Source organism: Hemicordylus capensis, chromosome 1, assembly GCF_027244095.1.
Source record: "Hemicordylus capensis ecotype Gifberg chromosome 1, rHemCap1.1.pri, whole genome shotgun sequence".
Taxonomy (NCBI): Eukaryota; Metazoa; Chordata; class Lepidosauria; order Squamata; family Cordylidae; genus Hemicordylus; species Hemicordylus capensis.
This window is the reverse complement of record NC_069657.1, coordinates 132,789,829-132,814,502: the sequence shown is the minus strand read 5'-3', so window position 1 is coordinate 132,814,502 and position 24,674 is coordinate 132,789,829. Positions and strand designations below refer to the sequence as shown.

The 24,674-nt window shown below is 43.0% G+C and overlaps 1 protein-coding gene across 6 annotated transcripts in view; it reads left to right on the top strand.

Moving 5' to 3' along the window:
* TSPAN4 (tetraspanin 4) overlaps positions 1 to 24,674 on the top strand; it is a 923,335-nt gene that overhangs the window by 550,770 nt on the left and 347,891 nt on the right. For 4 of the 6 annotated variants that reach the window (XM_053302002.1, XM_053302099.1, XM_053301920.1 and 1 more), the window contains one exon: positions 3,377 to 3,456. The exons of 1 other annotated variant lie outside the window; for it this stretch is intronic. In XM_053302002.1, the coding sequence (XP_053157977.1) occupies positions 3,394 to 3,456 (63 nt within the window). In that variant the 5' untranslated portion in view covers positions 3,377 to 3,393. Of the gene's footprint in view, positions 1 to 2,300; positions 3,457 to 24,674 lie in introns of those variants that run through there. One more of the 6 variants, XM_053301841.1, reaches the window with a different exon arrangement.

The window sequence follows — 24,674 nt, the reverse complement described above, 5'->3', positions numbered from 1 at the left end:
GAGCTAGGTAGCAAGGCATAGAAATTGGAATAATTGTGTTTTATTTAACTAAAATTCTAGGTCAGAATTCTAATCATACACAATCAATCAGAGTAGAATTCATTTGTTTGAGATCTGTACTTGTATTGGAGAAACTGAAATGTCTGACTGATAACTTTCTCATTGTTCTGTGCAGTATATCTATCTTGCATATTCATCTAAGGATGGCATAAACACAGGCATCACTATATATGGTTATATACAAGCCTGTATGGGTTAGAGAAAGAGAGAGTAGCTGATTCCCCAGTCTTTATAAATGTATTGTCATTCAGGCACTTAGATGGCTTGAAAGAATGACCTTGCAAAGGGTATCTTGAACTACCTTCCATTCAACTTCCTCTGTTTTGCTGTTCGGTTGAAAAGGATTCTCTGTTTGTTTCCCCAAGAAAAGATGATTCAGGCAGAAGGTCTCCTTTCATCTTGTGTATTTTCTTTCTGCAGCAAGGTGTTTAAATTGCTAACCAGTCAACCTCTTCCTCTTGCCTCATGATATATTTTCTGTGCTGCTTGTATTATGCTTCTGGGCCCTGAGGGGCATCAGTGCACCATTGGACTATGATCTGTGCATATTCAGTGCCAGTCACCAGGCTGCTGCTCCGGGCACTGAACCAAGGGTCTTCCCTAGCTGAAAGAACCGTGTCTCTGCAGATTGAATGCCAAAGTCACAGCTCCCTAGCAGAGAGCAGTGGACTTGCATATGTTGGGGAGAAAAAACAGCATTCATGATGGGTGTGTGTGTGCACACATGCACACACACACACACACACACACACACACACACACACACACACACGCCACAAATGAAAGGGCCTGGCCTGAAGAGTTTGCCTTTAAAACAGGCAAAGAAGAAAACATACATGTGCATGCTTGTGCAGGAAAACTGGGTTACAGGAGGCTGTTTGAAGTGTTGCTAACTCCACTGGTTCAAGGTTTCTTCTCTCCAGGGAGCATGTGCCAGCTGTGGCCATGCAATCATTTTTCCTCTCCAAGAAAGCTAAAGCTCCACTTGCTTGCTGAATTAGGTAGTAGATGAGGTAGAGAGCTCCAAGGCCAGTTTGCTGAGGTGGATGAGAGCCCTCACCTAAATGTAGAGGGGCTGCCAAATTGCTGGTGGCAGAATTAATTTCACTTTCTGTATGTATGGAGAGGGACATAGCCACACACCACTAACATAAGAACACCCAAATATGCAGCTCTTTACACTTGCTTAAACTGAACCACATTTGCCATTTTGTCACCCACTCACTCACTTTGAAGAGATCCTTTTGGAGCTCCTCACAATCTGTTTTGGATTTCAGTATCCTAAGTAATTTAGTGTCATCTTCAAATTTGGCCACCTCATTGGTTACCCCAATTTCTAGATAATTTATGAACAAGTTAAAGAGCACTCTTTAACTTGGAGGCACTCTTTGACAGATCTTTGTGGCACCCTACTTCTTACTTGATTGTGAAAACTGTCCATTTATTCTTAACCTTTGTTTCATTCTGTCAGACCCTTTCCCTGGACAGTCTATTCCATCCCACTTCCCATTTATGTGACTGATAGGAATCATTGCTGGATCAGCACAGGCTGTGAAGTCTGTTTTTCCTGCTTTTTATATGGGGTGTCCTGGGTACAGAAGGGAAGGTATCCTTTCTTTCCAGGGATACCTTGCTTCATGCCTGCTTCTGTGCTGTGGCATTAAATTGGCTAGGAACCTGCTGTGAGGGGGAATTGAGATAGAAACAAACTCAGCTGTCAGTACAATCAAGTGAATGATGCCAGATCAGAACAGTAAAAAAAGAAAAGAAAAGTGGTGCATAGAACTCCTCATAGTAAGGAATTACAGCAGCAGCCCAGATGTCAGGAAGAATGGAAAGAAACAACAAAGAAATCTTAGTTGTTCTTTTTACATGAACAAACAACTTGTACAAGACAAATATGCTCCCTACTTTTAGGGACAATTCAGTTGAGAAGATCTGTAAATCGCATGTCTCCTTGCTAAAGGACTGTGAATCCAAGAAACTGATGGCAGCTGGGTTGATTAAAATCCCACCCTGTGCACCACTTATACACAGGATGGAGTGAGCATACAATTACTCAGGGGAGCGAATCTGGTTAAATCTAAGACACATACGGTAGTTCCTCCACCTGGTTTCTGATTGGTTAAAAGCAGCTCGTTTTGGATTTGCTGTAAAGAAGCCAAGGGGAGGTTTTTATTTTAAAGAAGGTGAGGGTGGGGGGAGTATTGTAGTGTGAGAGTAAATTTGATTGGCTGGGGGAGGGGGGTATGAGCTGGAGAGAGTGCTGAGCAGGCATTCATGAGATACAGTAAGAAAAGCGTCTTTCCCCCTGCCTCTCGCTTCAGATGCAGGAATGGACCAGAGAGCTGTGACTGTGTTAGCAGCAAAGAGAGAGCATGATTGGATTGGATTGGAGTGACAGCACTATGCATGAAGCACCAGCCGCTCTTTCTGTCATAGGCTTTCTCAGTGCGAGGGGATGGGAGAAACCAGGGAATAATTAAAGTGAGCTGAGCATCTCTGAGCAGAGCAATGTGGCCAAGAGGAACGGGGCACGGAAACTGCCTGCTATTTGGATAATCTCTGATTTTAGCCTCGGCTCTGTGCAGCTTGCTTATTTTTTGAATGGCAATGTGGAGTCAAGGTTTTATATGGCATTTGGGATAAAAAGCAAGATTACACTTACTATTTTTTTAAAAAACAAAAACCAAAATATTTTCTTTGGGTGCAGTATCTCTCTCTCTCTCTCTCTCCCCCCCTTTCCTTTTTTTGTATAGCAGGGGGAGGGGGAGAGTGTGACATCAAAGGGAATGTTTTCTGTGCAGGAGAGACTTCTCAACAAGTCAGCACGTTGTTTCCTAACTCCTAGCTGAGCAGACTCCAGTTTGTCAACTGGCTGCTTTTACAGCACTTTACTCCTTGACAGGATGGCAAGCAAAAGAACATCTGGCACACAACAATAGGGCGGGGGGAAGGTGAGGAAAAACCAAATAAGGAAACTATCCACAACCAACTCCCCAGTAAAATAAAGCCTACAAATACCTTTGTCAGTAATAATTGTGGAACTATTTTGACGTCATCATGCGCAGGTCAAGCACGGATGAATCGACCTATCACAGGAGCCCTTCTTTGGACAGCAAGGATTACAGTTTTCCAAATGGCGCCTTCCGTCGCTACAGCAGCATGTATGGCGGCCAGTTTGGGGCTGCAAGCAACTCTTTTTTTGGATTCCACACCAACCCAGGCCCTAAGGCCACCAAGGCTAAGTACACATCTCCCAAGGGGAACAAGTATGTGGTCTTTTACTTGGATCTCTCCTTTATTTTTCTTCTAGAACTGAAGAGGTGCAGTATGGCTCACAACTGCCTGCAGTGTATTAAGTACCTCATGTTTGTCTTCAACCTTCTCTTCTGGGTGAGTATATGTCTTGAGTTGAAATTTTTACCTCATTGGTCCAAGAGGTCTAAAGATCAATTGCTATTCTTCTTAAGCTTTGAGCAATGAGTTGTTGTGAAAATGGAAAATGGAACACAGAGAGCCATTCTACACATTATGCAAAATAAAATGGCAGATTGAGGTGGCAGAACTCTGGACTGCACCACTTCAGACTGAAGGTAGGGTTCCAAACTGAAAGTTTCGCCATGTCAAAAAGGAAAAAAATATTCCAAAAAATTCTCCATGTGATAAACTAACACATCAGGAAGAAAGGTTTAGCATAACCCCCTCTCTCTGCTGTGCTAAGTTACTATTGCAGGGAGCTTGACTTGGAGGGAGCATTCAAAAATATGCAAGCCCCACCTTCAGTCTGAAGTGGTACAGTCCACAATTCTGCTACCTCAGTTTATCATTTAATATTGCATAATGTGTGAAATGACTCTCAGTCTGAACTTTGCTACCCAAGTTGCTTGATGAGTTGTTCTGGAATCAAGAAAATATAGATGTCATCATATATGTCTTTCATCAATCTTGTTAAAATTAATGCATGTACAGATATTATCTCTTTACTTTTGTGGAAACTCATTATCTGTCCTTGTTCTTCTAAAAACTTCCGTCTCAACTTAAGTTTGTGGTTAATTGCTCTGTGGGATCATTAAGCTGAGCTCAAACCAGAGTTCAACTGTATCAGGATTCTTTGTTTTAAAGGTGATTCTTTGTATGAAGCATTGGGCTAATGAATATGGTTGTTCTGTGACCTGGAATTACCGGAATCAATATGTATAGCATAGGAGTTCACGTGATGAGATGTCCACCTATGCCTGACAGTGTCATTAATATCAGTGATACTGCAGATGGAATAAAGTAGGTTAGCAGGCTATTTCTGCAGTGAGGCAAGACTTTGTTTCAGAGCAATATAGATGAACTGAGCAAGATGTTTATTGCCCATTTAGATAAGTAACTTCCAGCCATGTGATATGCTGTTACATGACTATACTCCTGTGGGTATATAGTGCCTTAAAATTCAGAACCGAAAGGAATTTTAATTCCATTTGAAGCAGCTCATGTTATGTTTTCTGGGAAGGTTTGGTTAATGGAAAATCCTGAGTACTCCTGATCAACTCTTATCTTGGAAGAGCTTCCAGTTGCATTTTGAAGATGCAACTGGAATTGCCTTGCTGTTCCTTCAGTTTTGTATTCATGCATTCTGGCCAGAGGAAGCATGGCTTAATTTGATAACTCATTTATGTGGCATATTTGCTTTTGTACAGATGGGCCAGCATGTGGAGAGTGAGGTTTACTTTAGCAAGTGCAGCCATATATCATTTCTTAGGTAGTAACTTCTGTGCCAGGAAAGCATCAGCTCTCATCAGTTATTCAGAAAGTGGAGGGAGTCTGCAGCTGGCAGTGGCTGGGCCAGTTCTGCAGGCTCATCCCATTTGCCAGCCCAGGTTCCCCTTTCTTTCCCCTCCTCTTGCCAGGAAAGGGCGTGCTGAGCAATCTGGAAAGAAGGTTAAAGAATGAGTTGGGTTAAAAACAACAACACCCAGCTGTGTGAAGGGAGAGGAAGGAAGGGGAGCTGGACATATGTTGTCAGAGACTTAAGATCAGGGATGGCTTGACCCACTAACCCACACCTTCTCAAAATGCCCTCTTTCCTATTCTTGACCAAGGATATGTGTATTTAGCATTGGTTCAATTCCTAAGGTAAATTCTGCAATACAACTTATTTTAAGCCCTAGATAATCTGATAGAAAATATAAACCAGACCAATCTGTTTTCTAGCTCTTGATTCTCTCACACTGCTGGGCTCTTAATGTACCTTGGTAATTATCCCAGCTTATCCCAAAGTTCCCTGAAATGTTGGGGACTGTGGCTCTTTTGCTCCTTTAAGTTGTCCACTTCAGGCTTTGCTCCATCTGAGTTTATGGCTCAGCCAGCCAATCAGCCAAAATGTATATGCAGAAGAAAACCAAGGGGGTGGCATGAATAGACTTCCTTAAAAATGATGTGCAGCGAGAGCCTCAAAAGACATTCTTTCTGTGCTTTTTTCATTTACTCGACACTGTAGCAAATGCATATATTTTAAAAGGGAATTATTTCTTGTAATGTGCATGTACTTAAATAGGAAGATTGCAAACCATTTCTTGAAGTATTTCACAATGGAAATGCTAAGCATGAGCTTCCTGAAAATGAAAGCTAGAGGCTGATTCTCTTCCTTGCATTCTTGTTTTCTCAAAATCTTAGTCATTAGGGTGCAGGAGATACAAGTTATCTATTTCCCAGGAGTAGTTTAAGAGAACATACAGAAAAATTATTAATGATGCTACTACACAACTGAGGTTAAGAGAGCATACAAGAAAATTCACGGTGCTACTATACAATTGAGGTTTGGAGTGCACCTGAAATGAGTAAGAATGTTCACACTCCTACTTTTATTAGTGCAAACATAACTGGATTTATGTAGTTTAACAAGAAACATTTGGAATTCCGAGTGTTTAAAAATCTAGCAGTATCTGAAATATGCTCCTGGTCAGCCATATAATATGTTCTGGTTTTATGGTGTGTGTGTGTTTTATAAGCGTTGTCTGTTTTACCATTGATAAAGACAAGTGTAGTAAATAATAATTAAAATGTTCATGTTTACCAAGCCCCACATGTAGTGCCACAAAGCTATCTGTGCTCAGTGAAGAAGCAGTCTTTTTTGCTAAAACAGCTCCAATTAAGCAGAGCTGCTTCTCCCTCCTCTCATTTAATATGTCTACTTTTGGTTGCCTCAAGGTGATATTTAGGGAAGAGGAACTCCTTCATGTACAACTAATCCCGTAGCTTTTTCAAAAAGAGGTGATTGCTTGACCCCTTTGATGATGATTTTGCTACAGTGGTTACGCAATGCAAAACCACATCAGATTGATTTACCATACACTGCATTTGTGCAATTTAATGTTGAATATGTCTGAGAGCAGGCTTTTACCTTGCTTGCTGAGAATCTCTTTGCCTTCCCTACTCAAATCCTGAAAAGATATCCCTGTTTACCTGAAACATCGTAAGATCTCTGTACTCTCATTACCTCTAGAAACTATCCAAGCTGTAGGCTGCTAACTCTGTTCCTTTTCCAGAGTTGGACTCCCTAATTGATTATTCTTGTGTGAATCTAGAAGGGTCAGAAAAATGTGCCCACAGGAAGAGTTCTTAAACTTCTGAACTGTGAGAGTGAGGTTGTGAAGTTGTGAAATTCAGAGACCTGAGAGGCAATGGAATGGGAGCTTTGTTCCAGTTATAGCAATTAAGCGGCAAGCCAAGGACCTTTGTTGGGCCAAGATTGTTCATCAAAACAAAGCTTTTAACAACTGACTATTATTTATTTATTTATTTATTTATTCATTCATTCATTCATTTATTAGATTTATATACCGCCCTTCCAAAATGGCTCAGGGCGGTTCACAGCATGATAAAAACAATTAAAACAAATTAACAATTAAAAACTATTAAAACACAATAAAACCAATAAAACAGCTAAAAGCCTTGAAAATCAGGGCAGCAATTTAAAACAGTTAATCATTGAAAACCCTAGAAGGCCAGGCCAAATAGGTAGGTTTTAAGGGCTCTCCTGAAAGACGGCAATGATATCAAATTACGAATTTCTGCCGGGAGTGCATTCCATAGCCCAGGAGCAGCTACAGAGAAGGCACGCCTCTGCGTCGCCACCAGACGAACCGGGGGCAACTGGAGACGGACCTCAGATGATCTTAAGGTGTGGTGGGGATCATGTAAAAGAAGGCGCTTTCTTAGATAACTTGGATTATGCCAAAAGGTTTTACCCTGTGATAGTCAGTGGTGTTTTTCAAATTAACATTTTCAGAGTATGGTCAGAAAAACCAAGCACAAAAACTGTTCATGGGAAATTGGCAGCCAGCAGAAAAAGGAGCCTGGTTGGAAGGGAGTAATGGCAGAGGCTGAAAAGGAAAGATACAGAGAGTGGACGACTGGCAGCCTTTTCATATCTGCCACCTTTGCTTGTATTGTGGGAGGGGACCCGGGAAACAGACAACATGCAGACTTGGCTATACAAAGTTACCTTTATAAAGATGAGAGAAAGAGAGAGAGAGAGAGAGAGAGAGAGAGATAGTTAGTTTTAGGGGATTTATAACCTGCCTGCCTTAGCCTTTTAGTTTCAAGATGTGTGTGTGTGTGTGTGTGTGTGTGTGTGTGTGTAGGGTAGTAGGACTGCCACTGAAATCATACAGATTTGCCATTTAACATAGGTATTTTCTCCAAATGCCTTTCTATAATATCATACTGACAATTTCATGCTTGACAATTATGCATTTTCCTTCCAGAGAGCAATCCACTTTATGTTCCTAGCCCTTGTTTGTTTTTATAAATTAGTGTTTCTTTGAATTCCCCTGGAGAAATCTGCAGGAACCAAGGAATTCCCCCCCCTCCGCCCTACAATCTTCAAATTTCCATCAGAATTTAGCAGGTCCAATTGCCTTGTTGAGATATATGGTATCATGGGATTGGTTCCATTATGCGGAACCAATTAATCGTTGTGCATATCTGTACGTGTGTACATTTCAGAGCGTGTACATTTCAGAGCTGCATGGGATTTATAGGTTTTTTATTATCTGTATCCAGGGAGACTTCAAGTCTGCAGAGAAGTGTGTAGGTTAAATGTATCTGAAATAAAAGAAGTACAGTATGTATTTATTCTCAGTCTGTGGACTGCAGACTAGGGGTGTGCACGGAACCGGCTGGCCCAGTTCGATTTGAGTCCAGACCACACTCAAACCAGACTGGCCAAGTCTGGTCTGGCCCCCATCGAACTCCCCTGCCTGGTCTGGTCTGGGTCCAGACAGTTTGAGGATTTTTTAAAAAAATATATTAAATGAATATAAAAAGTTCCTTTAGCCCCTTCGGGGGGGCTTCCTATATGCCATGGGGGCGGGGTCCGTGAGGGTTCCCCTAACTCCACCGGCCTCTAAAATAACCTCCACAGCACAGGAATCTGATAATTTTTGGCCCGTTAGGGCCTCTGTAGTAACTGGCAGTGGCCATTTTGGCCACCGCCACACGTGTGTAAATGGCCTCTGTGAGGTCTGGCATGGCCCATGGCCTTGCAGAGGTCTTTTGCGCTTGCACGGTGGCCATTTTGTTTTTTGCATGTGCAAATGACCTCTGTGAGGCCGTGGGCCATGCCAGGCCTCACAGAGGCCATTTACACACATGCGGCGGTGGCCAAAATGGCCGCTGCCACTTACTACAGAGGCCCTAACGGGCCAAAAATTATCAGGTTCCTGGGCCATGGCAATTATTTTAGAGGCCAGCGGGGGGGGGTAGGGGAACCCTCGCACACACACACCCCCGATGGCATATAGGAAGCCCACCAAAGGAGCTAAAGGTACTTTTCTATATTCATTTTTAAAAAAAAAATCCGTGAACTGTCCGGAGGTTCGGAACTGGCGGGGAGTGGAAGTCGGTTCGATCCCGAACCTCCGGACTGCCGGACCGGTCCGCACATCCCTACTGCAGACAACTGAAGCAGACCTGGACAGAGTAATGATAGGGAGCTCTAGGAACAGTTGGTGAGAAAGTCAAAGCATCTTAAAGAGAGTCCAAACTAAGATCTTCGTTGGCAAAGTGCACCCTCTGTGCATTAGATCACCACTCACTCTGGGCACCCCGGCACCCCACAAGTGGCTTTAAGGTTTTTCTCCATAGGGAAGAATGGGGGTTCCAGCAGCCCCATAACTGCACTTGGGGGCTGCTGGGGTGGCCCAGAGCCACAAGGTGCCAACCACCCCCATGGGTTGCTAACCCATGGGGTACTGGATTTTGTTGTTTCTGAGGTGTTCTGAGTGTAGATTCCTTGGTAGCATATTAGATTTTAAATGACAAACAATGAATCCACTCTCATTTGCTAAGTTTAAAGACACCTAAACTTCAAAAACCACTTAAAAATCAGCCCTTTGCCCGATTCCTTTCAAATAATTCTGATAGCTTCCTTCCCCACATTGGGCACTACCACCCACCACACTCTGCTCTAGGCCACCCCTTTGCCCCCGATGTGAAATTATTCATTTGCTGACACCGCCATGCTTCTTTATGGAGAAAAACCTTACAGACCCGTGAACTTCAAAAATCACTTAAAAATCAGCCTTTTGCCCAATTCCTTTCAAATAATTCTGATAGCTTCCTTGCCCACCTTGGGAACTACCACCCACCACACTCTGCTGTACGACACCCCTTTCCCCCTGATGTGAAGCTATACATTTGCTGCAATCCTCATTATTCCCTATGAGGAATTCAAAAATACTTTAAAAATTCACCAATAATCAGAGGAATATCCGATTGCCTTGGAGTTTTGTGGGTGGTAGGCACCCCTGGGTGCCTACCACGCACCCCACCTTTGTGCCCCTAGGTGCTCCACAATAGGGATAATGGGCTGGTTCAGGTCCCATTATACCCTATGAGAAAAATAATTAAAAATATTTCAAATATTCATAAAATATCGTAGGAGTGTCCGATTGCTTTGGGGTTTGGGTGGTTGTTGGAACCCATGGGTGCTCCATAATAGGGAATAATGGGCTGCTTCAAGCCCCATTATACCCTGTGAGAAAAAATAAAAGTAAATTTCAAAACTCATTAAAAATAGTGTGAATGTCTGATTGCTTTGAGGTTTAGCACTTACATTTGGTTTGGGTGGTAAGTACCCATGGGTGCCAGCTACCACCCCACTCACTTTTGGAGGTTCTAACCAGTTCAAACCAGTTTGAATTCAAATCGAACCAGGGGGAGGTTTGAGCAAAACCAAAACCGAACCTCCCCCTCCTGGTTCGAACCTGGTTCAAATTTGAACCAAACCGGGCAAACTGGTTTTGTGCACATCCCTAGTGGAAACCTGAGTCTGGCTAGCAATGTATAATTTATGGTTAAAGCTTATTTTTCTCCCTAAGGGTTTGGCACCCTTTATACTGAAGGATGACTTTCAATCATGATGGAAATTACTAATCACAAAGAAATTCTATTCACTTTGATTATCTCCTGAGCTATTGATAGCGTGGGGCCATGAACGTGTCAAATTAGGCCTCAAACAAAGGCTCCTAGATATCGAGGCTATTCCCATGAGCAGCAAAAATTGGGCTAGGAGAGCCTAGCCCGATTTTTGCTGCTCGTGTAAACCACCAGGCTCGCAAGTGAGCCCTGTGGCTTACAAGTGGCTAGCCTGCTTGAGTAGCCTGCCCCTTAGCCCAGGTTAGCAGAGCGAGCGCTCCGCTAACCAGGGTTAATGGATTGTGAGTTGCTGCGGCATGGCTCAGCGCCACAGCAACTCACAATCCATTAACCCTGGTTAGCGGAGCGCTCGCTCTGCTAACCTGGGCTAAGGGGCAGGCTAGCCGCTTGTAAGCCACAGGGCAACTCACGAGGAGACCCCCGACCGGGAGGGTGAAATGCAGCCTCCCTGCTCGGAGGTCTATCCAGCATGCCCTGCATGCTCGCACAGAGCATGCTGGAATTACCAGGGGCCATGTGGCCCCCGAACTCCCCAGCCCCCGCCGGCTCTGCGATGGAGCCGGTTGTCATGTGGGTGGCCGCAGCAGCTGTCCAGGCAGGACTTGCTGCTTGTCTGCGGGGAGAGCAGCTTAGCACGCTCTCCTTGCAAACCCTCGCCAGGCTTGTCTCACCGATCATGAGAAGAGCCTCATCACATGCCAAAATGATCTAAATTTTGTTACAAATGGGTTTTGGAGCCAAATATATAACTCCAAACCCTCACACATTAACAGTGCCTAAGTATAAAGGATGTTCTTGTTGGCATGTTTAATGCTCTCCCGTCAGCAGTTCCGGAGGGTAGGTTAAAGTGGATTCCTTATGAGGAACAGGTATCCCTCCGTGGAGATGGAGCAGTTGAGTCTATAGCTCATGTTTTATTATACTGTACTTTTTATTGAGATTCTTGTTCTTCTTTTATAGTTCCTTTACTAAGAAATTTTCCAGGCCATTCAGATGAAGGTTTTTGTTTGTTTTTGCTTGCTTCTTGCTGACCATGATTCTGACGTTACATATAGTGTAGCCAGATTTTGTGTGTTGTGGCTAATAGAATCAGACAGACTGTAATACTTAATCCAATTATTATACCTTAGGATGAACTGTTATTAATGTTTAGAGTTTTTTTAAACTGTCTTTTTTGTATTGCTGGTCAAAAACCAAAATAGAACAACTGAATACCACGGTAACCATGAAGAGCGCAGATAGGCATATGTATGATGGGGAAGCTGGGGTTTCTGGAGCACTTTTGGATGGGGGTACTCATATATCACTTTTTCAAAATAACATCTGAATGGGGCTCAAGTGGGACAAAATATTCAGGACTAAAAATCTGATAGCACTGGATGTTATATTCATTGGTGCAGACTCTCTGGACGTTATATTCATTGGTGTAGACTCTCTGGAGAGTAGCAGTGGAGTCTGCAGAAAGCGTCTCTGGCAGAGGGAGGAGAAATGGGTAGACTTGATCTGGGTTTGGGTACTAGAGGAGCCTGGACTACACTCACTTTCCTTTTTCCATTATCATCAACCACTTCTTACATCATCTAACACGGAGGTGCACAGTGCAAATACTTCGGCGGGCTGGATCTGAACATGACTGGGTGTGCAGGGGCCAAGGTAAATTTTAAGTGCATGAATTATATTGAAGTTAATTAACAGTGTTAATTAAAGCAGTTATTAGCTACTTGTGGATCTTTCCCCCTGCCACGGGACCCACAAATTTTAACCAAGGATAGTGGTCACTGACTGAGCAGACTGCTCCTGCGCAGTCAGTGGGGGACCCGGAGGGCATGTCAGGCCCAAACAAATGCCAAGTTCTTTCCTCTCCCTAAATCCCTGTTGCTTTCAGGCTACATGTTTCCTTGGGAGTAAGGCAGGCTTACTTGGAAGTAAGCCTCACTGGGTACACCATGGGATGCATTTCCAAGTAAATGTGCCTAGGATGGCGTTGTCAGGCAGTTTCTGGAGAGTATGGCCTCCCTCAGAGAAGAGGGAACTGACCCAAAGAGTGACCCTCTACCTTCCTGGGGTCTGCTTTGCCTGCACCCACCTGATTCTGCTGCTGCTCTTCTAGCACACTCAAAATATCCATTGCCTTTGCGGCTGCTCAGGCAGCAACAACTGGCTCATCGGTCTATTGCTGCCACATGCGTCTCATCTGGTTTCAAGTACCCTACTGCATTGAGCCACTACTGCTTGTTCATGGAATAAGCCAAGAGCTTTTCATAGCTCCTGCTGCTACAGGATATTTCTACCTGCGGGCCAGGGGGAAAAAAAGTCCCTGTGAGCCGGATACAGCCCCCAGGCCATATGCTGTGCAGGCCTGGACTAACGTAATGCAACTTTTTCATTACTTGAATTTTTGAACTGTACAAATGTTCTTTTAGAACTTACATTAATTTTGGAACTGCACATTTTGTGTCTGGTTGCTCTTGTTAAAAAGCTCTGTATCAATCTATCCTCTCTTTAAAATTGTTTGATTTTCAAGAAAATAGTTTTTCATTACAATAACACATTAACGATGTCAATTTTCAAATTTTAAACCACACAAAATGTTTCGGTTCTAAACATATAAGATCTGACACTGCTGTTTTTCTCCTTCCCCAAAATAACAGTATAGCAGCTTTAATAATGGGACTCAAGGAACATGACTGATAGCTTCTAGACACTGTCATACAGCACCATTAGATAATGGATTGCTGAATGTGAGAAAAGATGTTAGTTTTTGTGAATAAAGTCACAAACTTTCAGCTGATATCGGCTAAGAAAAAGGTTGCAAAGATAAAGCAGTAGACATTTCTTTCTGGATACTTAGGTTTACGTCTGGACTGCTGGCTGTTTGTCTGTGCGCTGTTTCAAATTATACTTACCCCACCCCCACTCCAACCAACCCACATGATTAAAAATGGGGATGTGTTGAGAGCACGCAAATCCTGAAAACCTCCAAGTGTTTTCCTTTATTGAATTCAGATGTACCCCTCTCCTCATGCAATAAAATAATACAGCAGGAGATTGTCAGGAATCAGGGTGTGCAACAAAAATGTGTGTACTCTTGGCACTTCCCTCTTTGTAATCACAAAGGCCAGTTGTGGGTGGGGGAAGTATTATCCAAATTGTTCCTGTTTGAAAGCCAATTCCCAACACTCCATTAAGCTACAATGTGACAAAGAAACAGAACCCATGATGAGGAGAACTACAAAGATGGGATCTCAGTGGTTTCAATCAGTGTGAGTAGAAAGTAGGTTTAGACTTTTGTATAAAGTAGGGTGCCTGGGGGCACCCCTTTATTTTCTCCCATGCAAGTGAATGGTTCCCATTCATGTCTAACAGGGAAAAGGAAAGCATTGCTCCTCAAGACTGCTACAGTGAAGGCAAAAATCTTCCATCTAAGTTTAATACTGGTGCAGCCTTCATTTGGCAGAGATCCCACACAACTTCCATATCAGTATGTGCAATATGTCTTTGCAAGCCAAGTGCAGAGACATGCAATATACCTTTTCAAGGGGTCCCTGCAATGCTCAGACAATCTTTCATACATACTTTGCCCATCATAATGATGGCCATTTCATTGGTCATAAGTAAAAGTTGCTTGCTTCCCTACCCCAGGTGTTAGTGGATACTTATTCATTTCACACTTGTAGTACTGACTCTTCTTTGTGCATTGTGATGTTAACTGAATAAGCACTAGGACCACTAGGTGACAGTGGGTGGGTTCACACATAGCGCAGAACCTTGGCTGGAAACTGAGCTCTGCATAACATCCCTCAGCCCTCCCATCTCTGCTGAGTGTCTGCTTCCTTCCTAAGTTTGAATAAAATGAGGTTTGTTGTGAAGTCCAAACCCACCAATCTCAGTTTATTTCTTCAGAGAACCCGAGATCTGAACCTGAGGGTTGAAATTAGTTTCAGATATTGGGTTCTCTGAAGAAAGTACCTAAGAATAAGCTGATGGATTCAGATGTCATGACCAATCTAGGCTTATCATTACTTAGACAGGTAGTAGACTTTCTCATGGGGATGGGAGTGGGGAGTGAGTACTCCTGGGCGGAGGGAGATTGTGCAGAGCTTGGTTTCAACCGAGGCCCTGCGCCAAGTCTGAACTCACTGTACAAGGAATCTAGAGTTTGAAGGGGAGAAATAAAAGTTAGTTTCACTTTGTCCTCAATATTAGGGATGTGCAAAACGTTTCGGGCACAGATCTGTGCCCGAAACAACCAATTTCGGGTGATTCGGAGCCGAGCTGAATCACCCCCGACGAGCACCGATAAATTTCGGACCCGAAACGAATCACCCCTGTTTTGGGTCTGAATTTTTCGGGTGTTTCGGGTCTCCATTTTGAGCCCCAGAAAAGTGCCAATCTTGTCTTCTTCTTCCTCCGTTTTCAGTTTGACTTCTCTTTGAATTTCCCGCCTTTTGGCCTCCATTGATTTCAATGCAGAAATTGCTTTCCTTTCACTTTAATTGAAAAGGTCCTGGGGCCAAAAGAGTGGGGTGGGGTGGTAGTGTCCAATGGGTGGAGGCTACCACCCCAATTACAGAGTGATTGGGCAGAGGGCTGATTTTTGGTGATTTTTTGAGAGTTTTAGTGTCTATGGGGCAGGTTGGGGGCAGAAAGTGGGATCTGGGGCAGAAGGGTGGGGTGGGGTGGTAGTGCCCAATGGGTGGAGGCTACCACCCGAATTCCAGGGGGATTGGGCAGAGGGCTGATTTTTGGTGAATTTCTGAAGTTTAAGCGTTTTTAAGGTTTCCCCCCTTTAGGTATAATCGCTTCACGTCGGGGGGAAAGGGGTGGCCTAGAGTGGGGTGGGGTTGGTGGTGGTGCGGGGTAGGGGCAAGGAAGCTACCTGAATTTTTTCAAAGGATTTAGGCAGAGGGCTGATTTTTGGTGATTTCATTTGTTGGAGTTTGGTTGCTTCTGAGCTGTTCTGAGTGTGGATTCTGTGATAGCAAATGAGATTTTCAATGACACACAATGAATCCACTCTCATCTGCTATCATAGAATCTAAACCTTAAAGACATGTAAACTTCAACAATTCACCAAAAATCAGCCCTCTGCCCAAATCCTTTGAAAAAATTCAGGTAGCTTCCTTGCCCCTACCCAGCACTACCACCAACCCCACACTGCTCTAGGCCACCCCTTTCCCCCTGACGTGAAGCGATACACCCTCTATTCTACCTAATGGGGGAAAACCTTAAAAACGCGTAAACTTCAGAAATTCACCAAAAATCAGCCCTCTGACCAATCACTCTGCAATTGGGGTGGTAGCCTCCACCCATTAGGCACTACTATCCCACCCCACTTTTCTGGCCCAGATCCCACTTTCTGCCCCCGATCTGCCCCAAAGACCCTAAAACTTCAAAAATTCCCCAAAAATCAGCCCTTTGCCCAATCCCCCTGAAATTTGGGTGGTAGCCTCCACCCATTGGGCACTACCACCGCACCCCACTCTTTTGGCCCCAGGACCCGTTTTTCTAATCTGGATCGATTCAGATTTGGATAAATTCAGATCCGAACCAAATTGGGGGTGATTCGGGTGGGCAAAATTCGGGCACAGAACAGGGGTGTTCCAGTTCAGATCTGAACCGAAACACCGAAAATCCGAATTGCACACCCCTACTCAATATGGTGTCCAGACTCTGTTAGTTCTACATGGGCAGATGGGATCAATTTCATCTACCCATCTTATTTATATACTGCCTGGCATGTGCATCCCTAGGACTTCTGCAGGGTATAGAAAGCTTGACAGCGTGGCAGTCACATGAGACACATGAGACACAAGAAACCCTTACAGCTTTATCTTTTGCAGCCACAATCTTCATGTAATGGCTATGGCACCTAACAATGGAGTGGCCTCCACTTGAGAGAGCCCAGCCTGCTGAGAACTTAAGCACACACTTCAAAAACTCTGAACTGCGGTCATGACTACCTCATACCTAATCTAACACTCCCAGAAGAATTTGATTTCCAGCACCCTGAATTTGAGCACTTGCGATAATTCAGAGGTTCCTCTACACTTCTAGCCTCAGTCAGCAGCCAGAAGAAATGCAAGTGAACACCTCTTGAGTGCAGGTAGCAGAGAATATTATCCACTTCAGGGGGCCCTCAGAAGCAGGGGAGATAGATAAACACTTCTTACCTTGCTACAGTATATTTCTGAATGGTCCAAATTTCACTCTTTCAAACAAGAAAAAGGAGCCAGAGATGCAGCTAGATAATTTTGGAGCTGCCTCACCCTCCGGCTGTTGCTGCAAGGTAAGCATCATCCCCCTAAATACACACACGCTGTGAAACATGTAATATTTTTAATGTGGGTTCTTGAGGGCACAAACAGCAACTGAACTCACAAGAACGCAAGAATATAAAACAGTTATATGTATGCAAATATGCATTAGCAGAAACATTTCAACATGTAACTTAACATATTTCCATCCCACATATCCCACCCCCCCCATCTCTAAAGCAGAGGTCATGCCCAGCCACCTGGCTCAGGTCACTGTCACACTCTGCTGCCCAGCACAGTGTGAGTTGGTTGCATGGCGACCACACAACCCAGGGCAGACTAAAGAGGATTTGGGGGCTCCTTCCTACACGAGGAGCTATCCAGCATGCCTGAGATTGCTTGATAGCTGGAGGTCCACAAGATGGATAGTGTTTAGTAGCTGGATGTCAACTAGGCAGACTAATCTCTGATATGAAGTTGAAGGCTCAAAGAGCCCACTCTGATTTTCACAGGATATTAAAGTATTCTGTGTGCAAATGTCATTCTCATGGAGCTACATTTTGCTTCTTTCAGCACTGAAGTCAAATTTGTTTCCATGTGTAAACATATGCGTTCTAAAGGGTGGTGCTGATCTGCAGATCACAATAGAAATACTTCTGCCCGGTATCAGTCTAGGACTCCCTCTGATGTATTGGACTTTTGGCAGGTGAATTCTAAAGGGATGGTGCATATACTTTGAGTGGCCGCCATTTAGTTTCAAGATGGCAGATTGCAAGAAAAATAGCATCAACAGGACCGCCTAGAGGGTACTATAAGTTTGGTTTGTATTGGGCTGTGAATATATGAGTTTTAAAGGAGTGGTGTTTATACTTTATAACTGACTGCTATGTTATATTAAGGCAACTGGCTGAAATAAAAATACCTACATCCATGTACTGTAAATTTGATTTGTATTGGACTGTAAACACAAAAATTATTAGGGGTGGGTACACAGATGAACATCATGATCTTATAAATCACCATTACCTAGGAAGGTAGGCTAAAATTTTTGTTTCATATGTTTGTTATACTGTGTGTTTAGTTACCTTTCCTCCACAGAAAGGCAGATGTATAAGCACAAAGGCCACTAGGTGGCAGTAGTCAAGGAGTTTGGAGGTAGGAAATAAAAGCTAGTTTCAGTTTTACTTCAGCATGGTGTCCAGGTAAAGATAAAGTGTGCCTTCAAGTCGATTTTGACTCCTGGCACCCACAGAGCCCTGTGGTTTTCTTTGGTAGGAGGGGTTTACCATTGCCTCTTCCCATGCAGTATGAGATGGTGCCTTTCAGCATCTTCCTATATTGCTGCTGCCTGATATAGTACCAGCAGGGATTTGAACTGGCAACCTTCCGCTTGTTAGTCAAGCATTTCCATGCTGCGTCACTTAAGGTGACATGGTGTCCAGACCCTCAGTTAATGCAGCCCACAGAGGGGAATAATATAACTCCTCCTGCCCTAAATTATTTGTAAATACTACCTGGGATTTGCGACTTGGTTCTCTACGTTCCAAGTTCCCTCCCTGGCATCTCCAAGATAGGGCTGAGAGAGATTCCTGCCTTCAACCTTGGAGAAGCCGCTGCCAGTCTGCATAGACAGTACTGAGCTAGATGGACCAATGGTCTGACTCAGTATATGGCAGCTTCCTATGATCCTATGTTCTCTGGGCAAGCAGAGTAAAGACACTTCATAAGTGCTGGCCCATGTCGCACTAGAACTAATGAGTAAACCTTGTGTAGATCACAGTACACTGAGCAACACAAGATGTCGTGTCTGCATTAATTTCTCTCTGGAGAGCAAATGGAATGAATAGGAGGCCATGGGGGATTTCTTTCCGTATGCATCTCTTAAGATGGCTTGTCAGTCTGCTGCCCTTATTAGGATTTGTGTTGAAATGTCACAGTTGAGCTCCTTAATCTCTGGAAAAGGAAAAGCCTCCAGAAGTAGAGGCAATCTAATGCGTTCTTAGCCATAGGGGCAGTTTAATCCTAAAACCGATAACTGGCCAGCTGCTGAATGGATGCAGGATCCAGTTCCCAAAGTTTGAATGAGTTTGAATGACTGAATAACCACAGGGTGGAGGTAGGGAGACATCACAAGTCCTGAGAGACCTTAAATGAGAAGGAAACTTCTCAAAACTGAAGTAGAAGGAGAGGCTTCAGTAGAGGACTTGCTGTTGTGTGCATTTTGGTACAGTTTCCTTCGTAAGAGCAATTTTATTTTTATTTTTTTTGGTCCTTGACAGAATACAACTGAGAGCAGCCAAACATGTAGAAATGCCACTAACATAAATGCATGCAGTAGTACTAGGAATTATTCATTAGGGATGTAAATCAGCATCAGTTTGATTTGAGGACTACCTCCGTGCTTTGGATGGCCTCCTCATTCAGCTTGATGCTACATGGGAGCAATATGATTTGCATCTGCCTGATTCAAAGAAGTTGCTTTGAACTGGATCAAAGTAGTATGGAAAATCAGGACAGGCTTTTACTTTATTTTTACTTCTGGCAGTAAGGAAGCAGTGGCTGCTTCACTTTTAAAGAGGCCTCCAGCACTTCCCCCCACTTCCCCCTGTAGAGATGGGGAAAGTGCAAGGTATCTTGGGAATTGTAGTTCTTTCAGAGGGTGGTGTCATTGCAACAGCCCCTGAAAAAACAATAATTCCCAATAAACCCTGGGCGTTTCCCAGAACTGCAGTGAGAAAGGGAGGGAAAATGCCAGAGGCCTTTTAAAAAGTGAAGCCCACCTCAGCAGCCACTATGCTCTCATCACTTGGAAGTTTTTCACACCTAGCTTTTAGTTTGCATCTTCTCCAGAATGGAGGTGTGTGTTGACATATTGGCCAAATTTACCCCAAAGTCCCTGCGAGCTATCAGGGAGCACTTCACACACAATTCAGTTTTTTTAAATTGTGCATTAGAGTGTAACCTGATTTATATCCAGGGTAAAAATATCCACTTTTTGCATCTGTTATATTGGGCAACTTTGAACTTGTAGTAAAGCCTTGCAGAAAACCCTGCGAGGTAAAGCCTGCTGTCTGGGACAACTCCTGGAGCATAAAATAATACAGCCTCTCCAGATTCTGCCCATTTAGTACTAGAAACTCATCATATATCTTCATGTTGATATTGCTGGGAATAAGTCAGTCACTGAGGCCCAAACAGATAGGAAGATGGATAGGAAGATGGATACACTACACATAATGTGCACAGGCTAAGATACGTGGAACTGACTGACTCACACAGGTATTAAAATGGTGAGTGTATTTCTCTGTTGGCTATACTTTTGTCACAGATATATTTCAGACATTCTAACCAAAAATTCTGAAAATGAGAATTCATATATTGAAATGGGAGCACAAGGTATATCCCTCCAATAGTTAAGATGGTCCTCCTCAAACTAACTACTAGAAAATCTGAAAATGTGATATTTTAATGTCCATTGGACAAAACTCAAGACACAAATTATTTCTTACAATGCCAGCACAAAGGAAGCCAGGGCACAGATGAGAGAGAATGAAATTTTGCTTCACATATATGAAACAGCCTTAGAGTTGGAAAGAGGGGAGTTAGGGTGGCAACTAAGGACACACATCTGAAAATGGGACAAGCCATTCACACGTGGGACTTTACCCTTCATATACCTTAGTAATTTTGGTGGGAGAAGGGATTTCTAGGAACAGCCAGGAACAAATGTATGCTATAGAATGCAAGCTGAATTTACTAGTATGAGATACATAGATAAAACCATTGATTGTGTAGGTGTCTTTTTAGAGATTTGTAGCCTAAGTGTCCAACTAGATGAGTGAACATGTTGTCTGGTCTTTTCGTATGTGGGTATTTGTTTTGTAAATAGTCACGGAGAGGCCAAATTCAGATCAGGACTGTGATACAGAGGAGGGGGATTTAATCCTTTGTCTCTGCCCCTGAATCTCAGTCCAGGTGGGGGTGGCGCTCCTCTTTTTCTCCAAGCTGGAAGCTGCTTTTGATGCTAATGATCACTTCTATCCCACAGCAAAGAGCAAAAACAGGGGCCCCCAATTTGGTTGCTCTCCCCACACAACTGATATTCCTTGTTAAAAAACACACACAAACCAACCAAATATAAGGTGGCAAACTGTGGGAGTAAGTAATTTAGTTTTACCCTAAGAGAAGGGGGTCTTAGGAATTGTTGGCTGTGTTTTTCTTTTTGATTGGGGAAGGGAAGGCAGGTGTCCCATCACCAAATCCCCCCCCCCCAAACAATTTTCTCTCAAATATGTCATCTGAAGACATGCTGAGATCTGGTGCACACAATCATTTTCACCTGCATATGAGCAGATCTGGGTTGTCTTAAATTTAACCTCATATGAAGCAACTGAAGTGGGAGCTCTTATACAGCCACAATTATTCCGGAGATTATGGCATCTGGAAAAATGCAACCATGTCAGAAGTCTAATGTTCCCAGTAACATGGATTCCCAGGGGTTGTTGAGTACAATTCCTATAATCCATAATCCAGCCAGAGGCAATTGCAGCTGGGGATACTGGAAGGTGTACTCAACATTTGGGAATCACTGTTACGGGGAACCCTGGTCAGTGCTGTCTGTAATATCCATGTGTTCTCAGTTCACATTCTGCTTTCCCCCTCTCTGTTTCTCTATGATAGGCTGTGGTTGCTTTTGTGAACTGGTTCTAATTGTAAAGCATGTGCAGTGAAGAAAAGCAATTAGTATTCCTGTCCTGTGTGTAATTTATTCAGCAGCAGTAGATGGCACTGTGAACTGAGCCATTGGCACATAGGCCTCTCCAAGTTCCTGTTTGCAAAGCAGGCAGTTTTTTCTCTTGGGAAATGGGCAAGGCAAAAAATAAGATAGTGGCTCTTAAAAGAGCCAAAAAGGTTTTATCCTAGGAGTATGGAAGGCAGGAAATGAGTTTAAGAAAGTCTTTTTCAAGCTTTTCTGTTATAGGAAAGTTTCTGAGCTGTTGTATGGCACATAAGAGACGGTGCTGAAATGACCTGAGGCTGATCCATAGCATAAAACCAATATACATTGTTGGCTAAACTATGGTACATCCCAAGCATCCTATCCTAGCTGAAGGCTAAATGTCAATATTGTTCACGATTCCTAAAAAGGCACTTGGTATTTTTGAAAAGTATCCCGTGACCCTTACTACTGGGACAAAGTCCTTTTTGTTTTGTTTTGTTTTAAAAAACGTTCCGGCTACTGATGTCTCAGACCAGAACACTATAGCATGCCTTCTATTTAGCTGATGAGCAGGTGAAAGACCTGCGGCCAGGGAAATTGACATGACACCTGCCCTCAAGCAAAAGGGCCGTGTTTGCTACCCTCAGGTCTTTTTCTTACACGCTTACAGAACTTAGTTGTGTGACACCTGGTTGGCGTTTGCCCAGGTGGAGACTCTACGTGCTGTAGAAACAGTTATTAAAAATAACAGTCTAGTTACCTTCGCCAATGTAAAAGCCATTTTCTGTAAATAGGACATTCTTTATTCACATTTCCCCAGCAGTTTTGTTAATGGGTGAACTGCTGAACACAAACTCAATAAATAAGCAACTGCCTGTGAAAAATGCTGCTGTGGCATTTGAAAAAAATTGAGCCATTTGCAAGATCTGTTACTTTTTAAAGATCTCACCCTAACTTTATGGAAGCCTTTAGGAAAGCTACTGAACTTGCAACCATGTGCTTGTAAGTGGATTGCAGGGCTATCCCTAGGGCATGGCAAGAAGGGAGACTGCCCCGGGTCCCGCTCTTTTAAGCCCCATTAGAATTAACTGGAAGCGGGGCCCGTACCCCACCAGGGCTCTCTAAGGACAGCCATGAGTGGATGGGTGGGAGGGGGTTACCTATCAGACCCTGTGGGATGAATAGGCCTGGCCCTGGATATAACGTGGGCTGCAGTATGCAAACATGCAGTTTCACAGGATTCACAGCATTCAAGCAACTTGGATTCTGTGGGGCAAAGCTGTGATGTTCATCCATTTATATTAACAAAGCGTTCTTAAGCCAATTTATCTCAATGTGAGAGTTATGTATGTGCTGTTCTATTTTCTGCCAACATCAGTGGGATGTAGATGTACTTAAAAATACTATTTTAAGTAGTTTCATCTTTATTTTTCCCCACAGTGGTTTCTTGGCTAGTTTTCACAAGTGTGATTGAATCTTAAATTCTGGATGAATGTGTTTCTCTTTGAAATCTAGGGGACAAATGTGATCTGGTAATATGAATCTGTCACATTTTTTAAAAAAATATGTAGGTGGTCGTAGTAAATTGGGTTGAGGAAGTGATGCTACTGGGAGGGATTTTTAAATCCTCTTCTTCCCTCACCATTTTCCTAATTTAACCCCCTCCCCAAAAGCTGCTGTTCTTTCTCTGTATGGAGGTGGGGGTGGGAAATACAGCTACCTTTATCTATACAGGTGCCCCCGTTATTCATGGGGGTTCTGTTCCCACCAATTTCTGTGGGGAATGAAACTGTGAATAATTTCAATTCAATTCAGCTTATTACAATCAAAGATCAGCACACAGTTCAAATCCAGATACAAGAGTCCCCAAAAGTGAACATTGATATCACTGCATACACACACACACACACACACACACACACACACACACACACACACAACAATTAAGAACTATTACATGAAATATAAAATGGAATAAAAAACAAAACAAATTAAGAGCCTGTATTAACCATCTCTGACACACCGTGGGCGGGTGACCGTGAATAATGAGACCTTGAGTATATGAGGATTGGGGTTTAGGTTCCTTGAGCTTAAAAAAAACAACTAAAAAAAGGGAAGGGCAGAAATAAGACTAGAGAAGCATAGTACCTTGTTCTGCAGGTCTCAGGAATGCCCCCCAAATCCTCTTATTTTTCATTTAGGAATGTGCTAGGTTTGAAAGTCAAGCTGTAATGACTTTATAAATTCTGTAGATATATATTCCAAAACGCATGTGGAAAAAAGAGGAAGAATAGCTGAAATGTTCTAGATATGTATGGATTGGGGGGTGGGGGAACAGTCCACTTAGTTAAAGTAGCACTATTAGATTAGGGACTGGAGTTGATAGACACTGTACAAAAAGCATTTTAATGAATATGATTACATTTCTTGATTAGGTGGTCAAAGAATTCATCAGCTATTGGATTTGAACATTCTTTTTCAAATCCTTACCTATTCACATCATTTCAGCTCTGCTTTCTTCTTTCAAACTCTTGAGCATTATAGCACCATAGAAGGAGAACAAGTCCTCTTTTACACATCACTGAAGTGTTGGCCATTCTCAGGGCATGTTTCTGAGCTGGGACTGGATTGACAGAAGAACAATGGAGACAATTCTCTTGTTACTAATATAGCAAAATGTTTTATATGGAGATGTCTATATATTTCTAGTTCAAGCTCTTCATTAAAATTTCTCACTTGAAGAGCTCATGTTCCAAAGATTTGAAAACAAACACACATACACTGCCTTTGATTCTGTGGGTTTTAATTTGATACCCTTAACCTGATTATGAAATATCTTATAGGTCAGAAATGTGATGTGTGAAGAAAGGGGCATAGCACATAGAACAGAATGAAATATCAATACCCCAATACATTATAAGGCTACAATTTTGTGGCTGGTTATATAGGCCTGTCTCTTTGAAATTAACAGGACTTTCCCTTGCAAAACTGGGTACAGCGCTACCATGCAAGAGTTCAACTCCTGCTGTATTCCAACAATATAAACTATGCTAGCCCAATTGTTAAACCAATAACCTGAGTAGACAGGATAACATGGTGCACATGATAAGTGGCAGACTTGTCAACAAGCAATATTTACAGCTGGGGGGAAGGTACCATAAAACTACTGTGACATTATTGTGATGCTTGTATAGTTGAAGCGAATG